Source organism: Hyperolius riggenbachi, chromosome 7 (genome assembly GCF_040937935.1).
Source record: "Hyperolius riggenbachi isolate aHypRig1 chromosome 7, aHypRig1.pri, whole genome shotgun sequence".
NCBI classification, from domain to species: Eukaryota; Metazoa; Chordata; class Amphibia; order Anura; family Hyperoliidae; genus Hyperolius; species Hyperolius riggenbachi.
In genome coordinates, this window is record NC_090652.1 from 25,384,350 (window position 1) to 25,397,574 (window position 13,225).

The 13,225-nt window shown below is 45.8% G+C and overlaps 1 protein-coding gene across 2 annotated transcripts in view; it reads right to left on the reverse strand.

Moving 5' to 3' along the window:
• Window positions 1-808: 808 nt before the first annotated feature.
• The window catches only part of LOC137524176 (uncharacterized), a 128,050-nt gene continuing 115,633 nt past the window's right edge, over window positions 809-13,225 (reverse strand). For both annotated transcript variants that reach the window (XM_068243756.1, XM_068243754.1), the window contains one exon: window positions 809-3,418. In XM_068243756.1, coding sequence (XP_068099857.1) covers window positions 2,415-3,418 — 1,004 coding nt within the window. In that variant the 3' untranslated portion in view covers window positions 809-2,414. The remainder of the gene's footprint in view (window positions 3,419-13,225) is intronic.

Here is a 13,225-nt window from a genome sequence, read left to right on the forward strand (position 1 = left end):
AGGGCTGCAGCGAGACCCCCGTGGGACAGAGGACGGCGTGGGAAGCCTCATTAGGATCCGGAGGCTTCCCCCACCTGAGGTGAGTACCCCCCAGGGGATCTTTTCGAAGTTACAGAGTCTCTTTAAAGAGTGGTGGGCACAGGAAATGGTCAGCTTTCATGGGACTTTTACCTTGCCATAAGTGAAGGATGCTAGATTGGAGGTTGGGCTGACTTGTTATGGATTTCATGGATTTGTACTACAAAGGTAATCAGTGCTGCTGATTTGTACATGAAGAGTTCTGTTCTTTCTTTCTGACCATATCAACTAAATATTATCTGAAGATAAATGTGGAGAGCAATTTTTCTACATTTCTCCAACATAGTTTCTCAGTTCACATCCACATATCACTGACCACACATTGCTTTGGCATGAGCAATACAGCCAAACTAAGCTAAAATGTCTTGTTTCACCAATCTGAGTCAATTCCCCTAAAGGTGGCCACTAACAATCCAATTTCTAGTGAAAAATCGTTCAATCGATCAGAAATTCTGATCGGAAGTGAATTATTGTAATACATTGTTCACTACACCATCAACAAACCAATCTTTGCTTTCTATCTATCACAACCAACAGGAAAATCCAAATTTTGGTTCTACGAAAATTCATTCGGACGAAAAAAATTTCACTTGTTCATAATCGGGACCAAGAGAGGATGAGGGTCTTATTTGAAGGGAAAGCTTAATTTGGGAATATATACCAGTAAATGTTTGGTGGGTTTACTGGTATATATTCCCAAATTAAGCTTTCCCTTCAAATAAGACCCTCATCCTCTCTTGGTCCCGTCCCCCTATTTCTCCTGATATAAACATCTTATTGTGTATCTTAATAATTTTTTTATATATAAAAAACTGATAATGTATTTTATCTCAACACCTGTTTTTATTGATACCTATGTTAAGATTATCTACAACCAATAGGCTGCTTTTTTATATGAAATAGAACATATGTATTTTGAGTACATGCAAATTGAAACATATATGTAGTAGAAGGTGAATGTTTTATCCTATGTGCCCTGTCTGCTTTTGGTTTTTGGTTTTTCCGCGAAACGCGTTGTCTCTCAGAAAGTGCCTAATAAAAACGTTTATTGTTTTAACAAGTGAATGGACTACTTTTTAAGGTAGGACCTTCTATTATTTATATACTTATACATATCATCAAACACTACTGTTTAACCTTATAAGCTACGTTTACTCCGGGCGCCTCCACTCCGACTCTACTGACGAATCACCCCTACTCGGGCTCACCACTCCTAGCAAGTGGAACCTTTTAAGGAGCTGCGACCACCGGTAAACAAGGCCGAGCGAGGACGGTACTTCCTAGCATGTCCATTGAATGGTTGCTCGGTTTGCAACCTAATTTTGTGAGTATAATCACCTAAGAATTACATTTTATCCCAACTCTAACTCGCAATGCTACACTAGATTGGGCTCCCGGTTCTCTTCCCGTCCCTTTTTTTATATCTACCCTACACTGTATATACTCGAGTATATAAGTCTCGAAATTTAGGTCTGATTCACTTCATAAAAGTATAGGGGTCAATTTATACACGAGTCGCAGGCAAAACTGAGCACACTGAGTTATGTATCTACTGATAGTGACATTCCCATTTGCAGAAATTTACCCCGTGGCAAGTGACACTTTGAGGAAAGGAAATACCAAGAAAACACAGGTCTGAAAGTCCTGGCCACAGGAATTAACAAGGAAAGGGACGGGGGGGGGGGAGGGGACTGAGGGAATACTAGTCTGCAGGAAGAGGAGTGAATTGCAGCACTTGGGGGCCTGGAGGAGGTACTGGCTGCAGTGAAGGGACAAGAGGGGTTAATAGCTGCAATACTGTATGCAGTGCAGTCACAAACCCCTCCTGGTCCCCAAGTGCAGCCATTAGCTTTGCTGGGTAGACTTATACTTGAGTCAACAACAAATTCCAACTTAAGAGGGTTGAATATTAGAGTCGACTTATACACGAGATAAACTTGTATTCGACTATATACGGTAAATGGTGATGGCATTAGGATTAGTGGCAATTACTGGCACATGCTGGGCACCACAAGGACCCACTGTATGAAGTCTACAAAAGCATCGCAGGCCTGAAGTCAGGTGTATGAATATATGCTCAATTAGTGACATAGAGTGTTCAATGTGTTAAAATATAGAAATGTGTTTGCGCTATGTAAATAATGATAGAGTCTCTGGGACTTCTGGGGCAGGCGTGCTTTCAGGAGTTACATGGCTGCTACTGCGCTCCTCTTCTCCTCCTGGTAGAAGTGCACTCTTCTCGTCTCCTACTGTTAGTAGTACACTATTCACTTCTCCTAATGGTAACTGTGCACTCTTCTCCTCTCCTACTGGTAATAGTGCACTATTCTCTTCTCCTACTGGTGTGTACTATTCTCCTCTCCTACTGGTAATAGTGCACTATTCTCTTCTCCTACTGGTAATTGTGCATCCTTCTCTTCTCCTACTGGTAATAGTGCACTATTCTCTTCTCCTACTGGTAATTGTGCATCCTTCTCTTCTCCTACTGGTAATTGTGCACTCTTCTCTTCTCCTACTGGTAATTGTGCACTCTTCTCTTCTCCTACTGGTAATTGTGCACTCTTCTCTTCTCCTACTGGTAATTGTGTACTATTCTCTTCTCCTACTGGTAATTGTGCACGCTTCTCTTCTCCTACTGGTAATTGTGCACGCTTCTCTTCTCCTACTGGTAATTGTGCACTATTCTCTTTTCCTACTGGTAATTGTGTACTATTCTCTTCTCCTACTCTTAATAGTGTACTATTCTCTTCTCCTACTGGTAACAATGCACTCTTCTCTTGCCCTACTGGTAATAGTGTGCTATTCTCTTCTCCTACTGGTAATTGTGCACTCTTCTCTTCTCCTGCTGGTAATTGTGCACTCTTCTCTTCTCCTGCTGGTAACTGTGCACTCTTCTCTTCTCCTGCTGGTAATAGTGCACTATTCTCTTCTCCTACTGGTAATTGTGCACTCTTCTCTTCTCCTGCTGGTAATAGTGCACTATTCTCTTCTCCTAATAGTAATAGTGCACTCTTCTCCTCTCTCACCGTTAAAAGTGAACTCTCTTGTACTGGTAATGGTGTGCCTTTCTTTTGCCTTGCAGGTGGTGGTGCCCTCTCGTCTTGTCCTCCTGGTACTGCAGCTCCCTCTCCTCTTTCTGGTATTAGTGTGCTCTCCTTTGTTTCTTCCGATAATTCACTCTCCTCTGGTCTTTTTGGTAATAGGGCACTTTCCTTCCCAGCTGGCATTACTTCATTTGGTTTGGCTGGAGACTGCAGCTCAGTAGGTTGACTTACAGTGCTCTGTAAACCGAGGCTCTGCCGGATTGCAGAGTTCTGTTGCTTTTGTAGTGTTCCGAATGCTAAAATATCAACAAAATGTTGTCAGTGTTATGAAATCACATTGTTTTTACTTTTTTAAAATGCAATAGATTTTAAAAAAAAATGCATTAAGAAAATTGTAATGATTAGCAAACATTAAACAAGGAAAACAATTAAAACAATTAAAACAGGGACATTGCAAGCAATACGCAGGGCTTGGTCAGATCATGGATTTACTAAGCCGTGTATTGGCTAATGGTATAAGGGAAGAGAGGTGCATAATGTGTAAAAAATTGATGTAAAATGTAAAAGAAGTAAGGTAAGGGGAGCATACTCACAGATGGAGGACTAAGCCCGTATAAGCAAAGGAAGTTTATCACAAAAAAAAAAAAGAAAAGAAAAAAGACAATACGTTTCATAGGCTAAAATCCCACTTCCTCGGGTCAATAGCGTGCCTGAACTGCAATAATGTTAAAGCTCGACCTGCCAAAGGCAGTGTTGGTAATATAAAAACTATTCCCGCTAAAAGTTGAAGCTAGTGTCTCCTCTATCGTACAACAATGTGTAATATGTTAGCGATTTACATATAAAGTTTAATAATAATAGACTGATAGCATTTAAAGAGGAACCGTCACGACACATAGTAGAAGGCATCAATTGAAATTATTCATCAGAATACCCACTTTTATGTTAAATAGCCTGGTTTCTGCATCAGAAACACTTTTATATCTATATATTGCTGTATAGTGGTATTTATCCCCACCCTCCCACTGAGGCTTAGCCTATGCTGTTTATCATGTGGAATTCTCCCCACTAGAGCATCCAGGGAGACCAGGGATATTTTTCTGCTGGTTTTAGAACTCTCAGTAGGCGAACATTCCACAGAGATCACCCGACAGGACTAAAGATGTCCTCACCTGTGATATTTTACTATCACTCACAATAACCCAATGAACCACAGTAGAATATCTATCGGTAAATTACATATATTCTACTAGCTGCAAACTCCATTTTGAAGTGTTTGAAGGTCACTTGATGTCAGCCTACAGTTCTTGAGTGACATTCTAATGAGTTTGCAGTCATCCTTCTCGGTGCTAGTGGTGAGCACAAATTTCACAACTGGCTACAAGTATTAGAAGCAAAAGATCATCAGGACACCAGGCAATGTGCATTGTTTAACAGGAAATAATAAATATGTCAGCATCCATATGTCTCTCACCTAGGGTTCCCTTTAAGGGGAATAGAGGGAAGAAGTAAAAATAAAAGTTTTTAAACTGTAATTTTTTCAAAAATTAAAAATTATTTTTCCTTTACAACTACCAGGCCTTTTTGGAAAATTTTACTTAAAGTGTAACTGTCGGGCATAAAATCAAAAATCAATTTTTTTCTGGTAAACAAGTAATAGGGATGCTAAGCAGGGAATCCAAAAGAAAAAATCACTATCACTTTTCTTGTTGATAAATGATCATTCCCCAGTTTACCTGACTCTTATTTGGTAAACACAAAATGTGGTACGCACAAAGGAAGTTGCAGGGGATGCTGGGTTGTCCTTTTTCGCTTCTCTACTTTCCCCTCAGACTTAACTAATGCAGCCTGATTGGCTGAAGCCTCTTTCCCTCCTGCTTTCCCTCTCACATCTCTTTTCCTCTCTAATTGGTCAATATTTGTTATGCTGAGACAATGCACTTTTCTTTTGTGAAGGGCGGGCAATGCATTGCATACACAATCAGGCAGAGGAGAGTAAGGGAGGAAATGACATCAGGATTGGCTTCAAAATAGCCACAGTTAAAATCGGAAATGCTAAGAAGGATTTTCTCTTTTTTGAACTGTAGAAAAATCATTCAACCCTCTTAGCGGTAACCCCGAGCTGAGCTCGGGGTAAGCCGCCGCAGAGGATATCTCAGCCCCTGGTGGGGCGATTTGCCTCATGTCGTCCACACGCAGCGGCGGAAGAGGGGCCCAGCCAGAGCCCTGCGCTGCCCGGACCAATGACTTCCAGGCAGCGCTATGGGCTGGATCGGAGGCGGCTGATGTCAGGACGTCGGCTGACGTCCATGATGTCATTCCGATTGTCGCCATGGCGTCAGGAAAAGCCAAACAGGGGAACGCATAATGTACGCATTCCCCTGTTTGCTATTGATGCTGGCGACGATCGCACTAGAGGGACACATGCGCCCTCTAGTGCTGTTTCATGTAGCTACCACTAGCTTTACATGAAACAAAAATTTTTTTTTTTTTTTAAATGTATTTCTGCCTTTTTGGCAGAATTAAAGAACCGCCAGGAAGGTTAAATCAAATCAAACGTGGACAGTGCAATACATATGTTATGTAAGTAAAGCAAGTATTTATCTGTATGTATATATATATATATATATATATATATATATATATATATATATATATATATATATATATATATATACAGTGGCTTGCAAAAGTATTCAGCCCCCTTGAAGTTTTCCACATTTTGTCATATTACTGCCACAAACATGAATCAATTATATTGGCATTCCACATGAAAGACCAATACAAAGTGGTGTACACGTGAGAAGTGGAACGAAAATCATACATGATTCCAAACATTTTTTACAAATAAATAACTGCAAAGTGGGGTGTGCGTAATTATTCAGCCCCCTGAGTCAACACTTTGTAGAACCACCTTTTGCTGCAATTACAGCTGCCAGTCTTTTAGGGTATGTCTCTACCAGCTTTGCACATCTAGAGACTGAAATATTTGCCCATTCTTCTTTGCAAAAGTGCTCCAGCTCAGCCAGATTAGATGGACAGCGTTTGTGAACAGCAGTTTTCAGATCTTGCCACAGATTCTCGATTGGATTTACATCTGGACTTTGACTGGGCCATTCTAACACATGGATATGTTTTGTTTTAAACCATTCCATTGTTGCCCTGGCTTTATGTTTAGGGTCGTTGTCCTGCTGGAAGGTGAACCTCCGCCCCAGTCTCAAGTCTTTTGCAGACTCCAAGAGGTTTTCTTCCAAGATTTCCCTGTATTTGGCTCCATCCATCTTTCCATCAACTCTGACCAGCTTCCCTGTCCCTGCTGAAGAGAAGCACTCCCAGAGCATGATGCTGACACCACCATATTTGACAGTTGAGATGGTGCATTCTGAGTGATGTGCAGTGTTAGTTTTCCGACACACATAGCGTTTTGCATTTTGGCCAAAAAGTTCCATTTTGGTCTCATCTGACCAGAGCACCTTCTTCCACATTTGCTGTGTCCCCCACATGGCTTGTGGCAAACTGCAAACGGGACTTCTTATGCTTTTCTGTTAACAATGCCTTTCTTCTTGCCGCTCTTCCATAAAGGCCAACTTTGTACAGTGCAAGACTAATAGTTGTCCTATGGACAGATTCTCCCACCTGAGCTGTAGATCTCTGCAGCTCATCCAGAGTCACCATGGGCCTCTTGACTGCACTTCTGATCAGCGCTCTCCTTGTTCGGCCTGTGAGTTTAGGTGGATGGCCTTGTCTTGGTAGGTGTACAGTTGTGCCATACTCCTTCCATTTCTGAATGATCGCTTGAACAGTGCTCCGTGGGATGTTCAAGGCTTTGGAAATCTTTTTGTAGCCTAAGCTTGCTTTAAATTTCTCAGTAACTTTATCCCTGACCTGTCTGGTATGTTTTTTGTACTTCATGGTGTTGTTGCTCCCAAAATTCTCTTAGACACCCTCTGAGGTCGTCACAGAGCAGCTGTATTTGTACTGACATTAGATTACACACAGGTGCACTCTATTTAGTCATTAGCACTCATCCGCCAATGTCTATGGGCAACTGACTGCACTCAGACCAAAGGGGGCTGAATAATTATGCACACCCCACTTTGCAGTTATTTATTTGTAAAAAATGTTTGGAATCATGTATGATTTTTGTTCCACTTCTCATGTGTACACCACTTTGTATTGGTCTTTCACGTGGAATTCCAATAAAATTGATTCATGTTTGTGGCAGTAATAGAACAAAATGTGGAAAACTTCAAGGGGGCCGAATACTTTTGCAAGCCACTGTATATATATATATATATATATATATATATATATATATATATATATATATATATATATATATATATATATATATATATATATATATATATATATATATATAGTTTTTTTGTTTTTTTCTGAGATAGTATGGCTGACAGCTCCTCTTTAATGATAGCATGTATGGGGGCTTTGCTATTAACTGCAAAATTCAGTACAAAATTATGTAAAATTAAGAAACCCCTAAAGGTGCCCATACATGGTACAATTTTTCATTTTTTTCGATTAGATAATTTAGTTTGAATATTCCGTTAAATCGAATATAAAAAAATTTCCAGCATGTCCGATCAGATTTTTCTGATCATTCTGAGCATGGGGCAGCAGCGTGTGTACAGAGCATGGAGCAGCAGCGTGTGTACAGAGCATGGGGCAGCAGCGTGTGTACAGAGCATGGGGCAGCAGCGTGTGTACAGAGCATGGAGCAGCAGTGTGTGTACAGAGCATGGGGCAGCAGCGTGTGTACAGAGCATGGAGCAGCAGTGTGTGTACTGAGCATGGTGCAGCAGTGTGTGTACAGAGCATGGAGCAGCAGCGTGTGTACAGAGCATGGAGCAGCAGCGTGTGTACAGAGCATGGAGCAGCAGTGTGAGTACTGAGCATGGTGCAGCAGTGTGTGTACAGAGCATGGAGCAGCAGCGTGTGTACAGAGCATGGAGCAGCAGCGTGTGTACAGAGCATGGAGCAGTAGTGTGTGTACAGTGCATGGAGCAGCAGTGTGTGTAAAGAGCATGGAGCAGCAGCGTGTGTACAGAGCATGGAGCAGCAGTGTACAGAGCATGGAGCAGCAGCGTGTGTACAGAGCAGGGAGCAGCAGCGTGTGTACAGAGCATGGAGCAGTAGTGTGTGTACAGTGCATGGAGCAGCAGCGTGTGTACAGAGCATGGAGCAGCAGCGTGTGTACAGAGCATGGAGCAGCAGCGTGTGTACAGAGCATGGAGCAGCAGTGTGTGTACAGAGCATGGAGCAGCAGCGTGTGTACAGAGCATGGAGCAGCAGTGTGTGTACAGAGCATGGAGCAGCAGCGTGTGTACAGAGCATGGAGCAGCAGCGTGTGTACAGAGCATGGGGCAGCAGCGTGTGTACAGAGCATGGGGCAGCAGCGTGTGTACAGAGCATGGAGCAGCAGTGTGTGTACTGAGCATGGAGCAGCAGTGTGTGTACAGAGCATGGAGCAGCAGCGTGTGTACAGAGCATGGAGCAGCGTGTGTACAGAGCATGGGGCAGCAGCGTGTGTACAGAGCATGGGGCAGCAGCGTGTGTACAGAGCATGGAGCAAAAGTGTGTGTACAGAGCATGGGGCAGCAGCGTGTGTACAGAGCATGGGGCAGCAGCGTGTGTACAGAGCATGGAGCAAAAGTGTGTGTACAGAGCATGGAGCAGCAGCGTGTGTACAGAGCATGGAGCAGCAGTGTGTGTACTGAGCATGGTGCAGCAGTGTGTGTACAGAGCATGGAGCAGCAGCGTGTGTACAGAGCATGAAGCAGCAGCGTGTGTAAAGAGCATGGAGCAGTAGTGTGTGTACAGTGCATGGAGCAGCAGTGTGTGTACAGAGCATGGAGCAGCAGCGTGTGTACAGAGCATGGAGCAGCAGCGTGTGTACAGAGCATGGAGCAGCAGCGTGTGTACATAGCATGGGGCAGCAGCGTGTGTACAGAGAATGGAGCAGCAGTGTGTGTACTGAGCATGGCGCAGCAGTGTGTGTACAGAGCATGGGGCAGCAGCGTGTGTACAGAGCATGAGGCAGCAGCGTGTGTACAGAGCATGGGGCAGCAGCGTGTGTACAGAGCATGGAGCAGCAGTGTGTGTACTGAGCATGGTGCAGCAGCGTGTGTACAGAGCATGGGGCAGCAGCGTGTGTACTGAGCATGGTGCAGCAGTGTGTGTACAGAGCATGGAGCAGCAGCGTGTGTACAGAGCATGGGGCAGCAGCGTGTGTACAGAGCATGGAGCAGCAGCGTGTGTACAGAGCATGGAGCAGTAGTGTGTGTACAGTGCATGGAGCAGCAGTGTGTGTACAGAGCATGGAGCAGCAGCGTGTGTACAGAGCATGGAGCAGCAGCATGTGTACAGAGCATGGAGCGGCAGCGTGTGTACAGAGCATGGAGCAGCAGCGTGTGTACAGAGCATGGAGCAGCAGCGTGTGTACAGAGCATGGAGCAGTAGTGTGTGTACAGTGCATGGAGCAGCAGTGTGTGTACAGAGCATGGAGCAGCAGCGTGTGTACAGAGCATGGAGCAGCAGTGTGTGTACAGAGCATGGAGCAGCAGCGTGTGTACAGAGCATGGAGCAGCAGCGTGTGTACAGAGCATGGGGCAGCAGCGTGTGTACAGAGCATGGGGCAGCAGCGTGTGTACAGAGCATGGGGCAGCAGTGTGTGTACTGAGCATGGAGCAGCAGTGTGTGTACAGAGCATGGAGCAGCAGCGTGTGTGCAGAGCATGGAGCAGCAGCGTGTGTACAGAGCATGGAGCAGTAGTGTGTGTACAGTGCATGGAGCAGCAGTGTGTGTACAGAGAATGGAGCAGCAGCGTGTGTACAGAGCATGGAGCAGCAGCGTGTGTACAGAGCATGGAGCAGCAGCGTGTGTACAGAGCATGGAGCAGCAGCGTGTGTACAGAGCATGGAGCAGCAGTGTGTGTACTGAGCATGGTGCAGCAGTGTGTGTACAGAGCATGGAGCAGCAGCGTGTGTACAGAGCATGGAGCAGCAGCGTGTGTACAGAGCATGGAGCAGTAGTGTGTGTACAGTGCATGGAGCAGCAGTGTGTGTACAGAGCATGGAGCAGCGGCGTGTGTACAGAGCATGGAGCAGCAGCGTGTGTACAGAGCATGGAGCAGCAGCGTGTGTACAGAGCATGGAGCAGCTGCGTGTGTACAGAGCATGGAGCAGCAGCGTGTGTACAGAGCATGGGGCAGCAGCGTGTGTACAGAGCATGGGGCAGCAGCGTGAGTACAGAGCATGGAGCAGCAGTGTGTGTACTGAGCATGGAGCAGCAGTGTGTGTACAGAGCATGGAGCAGCAGCGTGTGTACAGAGGATGGAGCAGCAGCGTGTGTACAGAGCATGGAGCAGTAGTGTGTGTACAGTGCATGGAGCAGCAGTGTGTGTACAGAGAATGGAGCAGCAGCGTGTGTACAGAGCATGGAGCAGCAGCATGTGTACAGAGCATGGAGCAGCAGTGTGTGTACAGAGCATGGAGCAGCAGCGTGTGTACAGAGCATGGAGCAGCAGCGTGTGTACAGAGCATGGAGCAGCAGTGTACAGAGCGTGTGTACAGAGCATGGAGCAGCAGCGTGTGTACAGAGCATGGAGCAGCAGCGTGTGTACAGAGCATGGAGCAGCAGCGTGTGTACAGAGCATGGGGCAGCAGCGTGTGTACAGAGCAGGGAGCAGCAGCGTGTGTACTGAGCATGGAGCAGCAGCGTGTGTACAGAGCATGGAGCAGCAGTGTGTGTACAGAGCATGGAGCAGCAGCGTGTGTACAGAGCATGGAGCAGCAGCGTGTGTACAGAGCATGGAGCAGCAGCGTGTGTACAGAGCATGGAGCAGTAGTGTGTGTACAGTGCATGGAGCAGCAGTGTGTTTACAGAGAATGGAGCAGCAGCGTGTGTACAGAGCATGGAGCAGCAGCGTGTGTACAGAGCATGGAGCAGCAGTGTGTGTACAGAGCATGGAGCAGCAGCGTGTGTACAGAGCATGGAGCAGCAGCATGTGTACAGAGCATGGAGCAGCAGTGTACAGAGCATGGAGCAGCAGCGTGTGTACAGAGCATGGAGCAGCAGCGTGTGTACAGAGCATGGGGCAGCAGCGTGTTTACAGAGCAGGGAGCAGCAGCGTGTGTACAGAGCATGGAGCAGCAGCGTGTGTACAGAGCATGGGGCAGCAGCGTGTGTACAGAGCATGGAGCAGCAGCATGTGTACAGAGCATGGGTTCTATTCACAAAGCATTACCACATTCAGTAATACTAAAAACAGGTGATTTTACCGATCACCTTCCCTAATTACAATTCACTAAATTTACTACCGCACAGAAAATCACAGTTCCCGACTAGCGAAGTAAATTACCGACTTGTGCGGTAATCGTCTCAAGAAATTACAGTTCACAAAGATTTCCGCATTTAATTTACCGATCAAAAGTGTTTTGTAATTCTCTCCAGCTCACAGCAGCTGATAACTCGTTCTCCCCCTGCTGTCTCTGTGCGGTAACTTCACAGACAGCCTTTGTGGAGAGTAGTGTTGGGCGAACATCTAGATGTTCGGGTTCGGGCCGAACAGGCCGAACATGGCCGCGATGTTCGGGTGTTCGACCCGAACTCCGAACATAATGGAAGTCAATGGGAACCCGAACTTTTGTGCTTTGTAAAGCCTCCTTACATGCTACATACCCCAAATTTACAGGGTATGTGCACCTTGGGAGTGGGTACAAGAGGAAAAAAAATTTTGCAAAAAGAGCTTATAGTTTTTGAGAAAATTGATTGTAAAGTTTCAAAGGAAAAATTGTCTTTTAAATGCTGAAAATGTCATGTTTCTTTGCACAGGTAACATGGTTTTTACCGCCAGGCAGTCATAAATGTAATAAAGAGAAGAGGTTCCATAAACAGGGACCGGTAACGCTAACCCAGCAGCAGCAGCAGCACAGAGCACACGTGATGGAACAGGAGGAGGCGCAGGAGGAGAAGGCCACGCTTTTTGAGACACAACAACCCAGGCCTTGCATGAGGACAAGAAGCGTGCGGATAGCATGCTTTTTACCGCCATGCAGTCATAAATGTAATAAAGATAAGAGGTTCAATAAACAGGGACCGGTAACGCTAACCCAGCAGCAGCAGCAGCACACGTGATGGAACAGGAGGCGGCGCAGGAGGAGAAGGCCACGCTTTTTGAGACAACAACCCAGGCCTTGCATGAGGACAAGAAGCGTGCGGATATAGCAGCAATGCTTTTTGCCGCCATGCAGTCATAAATGTAATAAAGAGAAGAGGTTCCATAAACAGGGACCGGTAACGCTAACCCAGCAGCAGCAGCAGCACAGAGCACACGTGATGGAACAGGAGGAGGCGCAGGAGGAGAAGGCCACGCTTTGAGACACAACAACCCAGGCCTTGCATGAGGACAAGAAGCGTGCGGATAGCATGCTTTTTACCGCCATGCAGTCATAAATGTAATAAAGATAAGAGGTTCAATAAACAGGGACCGGTAACGCTAACCCAGCAGCAGCAGCAGCACAGAGCACACGTGATGGAACAGGAGGAGGCGCAGGAGGAGAAGGCTACGCTTTGAGACACAACAACCCAGGCCTTGCATGAGGACAAGAAGAGTGCGGATATAGCAATGCTTTTTGCCGCCATGCAGTCATAAATGTAATAAAGAGAAGAGGTTCCATAAACAGGGACCGGTAACGCTAACCCAGCAGCAGCAGCACAGAGCACACGTGATGGAACAGGAGGAGGCACAGGAGGAGAAGGCCACGCTTTTTGAGACGCAACCCAGGCCTTGCATGAGGACAAAAAGCGTGCGGATATAGCAATGCTTTTTGCCGCCATGCAGTCATAAATGTAATACAGATGAGAGGTTCCATAAACAGGGACTGGAAACGCTAACCCAGCAGCAGCAGCACACGTGATGGAACAGGAGCAGGCGCAGGAGGAGAAGGCCATGCTTTTTGAGACACAACAACCCAGGCCTTGCATGAGGACAAAAAGCGTGCGGATATAGCAGCAATGCTTTTTGCCGCCATGCAGTCATAAATGTAATACAGATGAGAGGTTCAATAAACAGGGACCGGAAA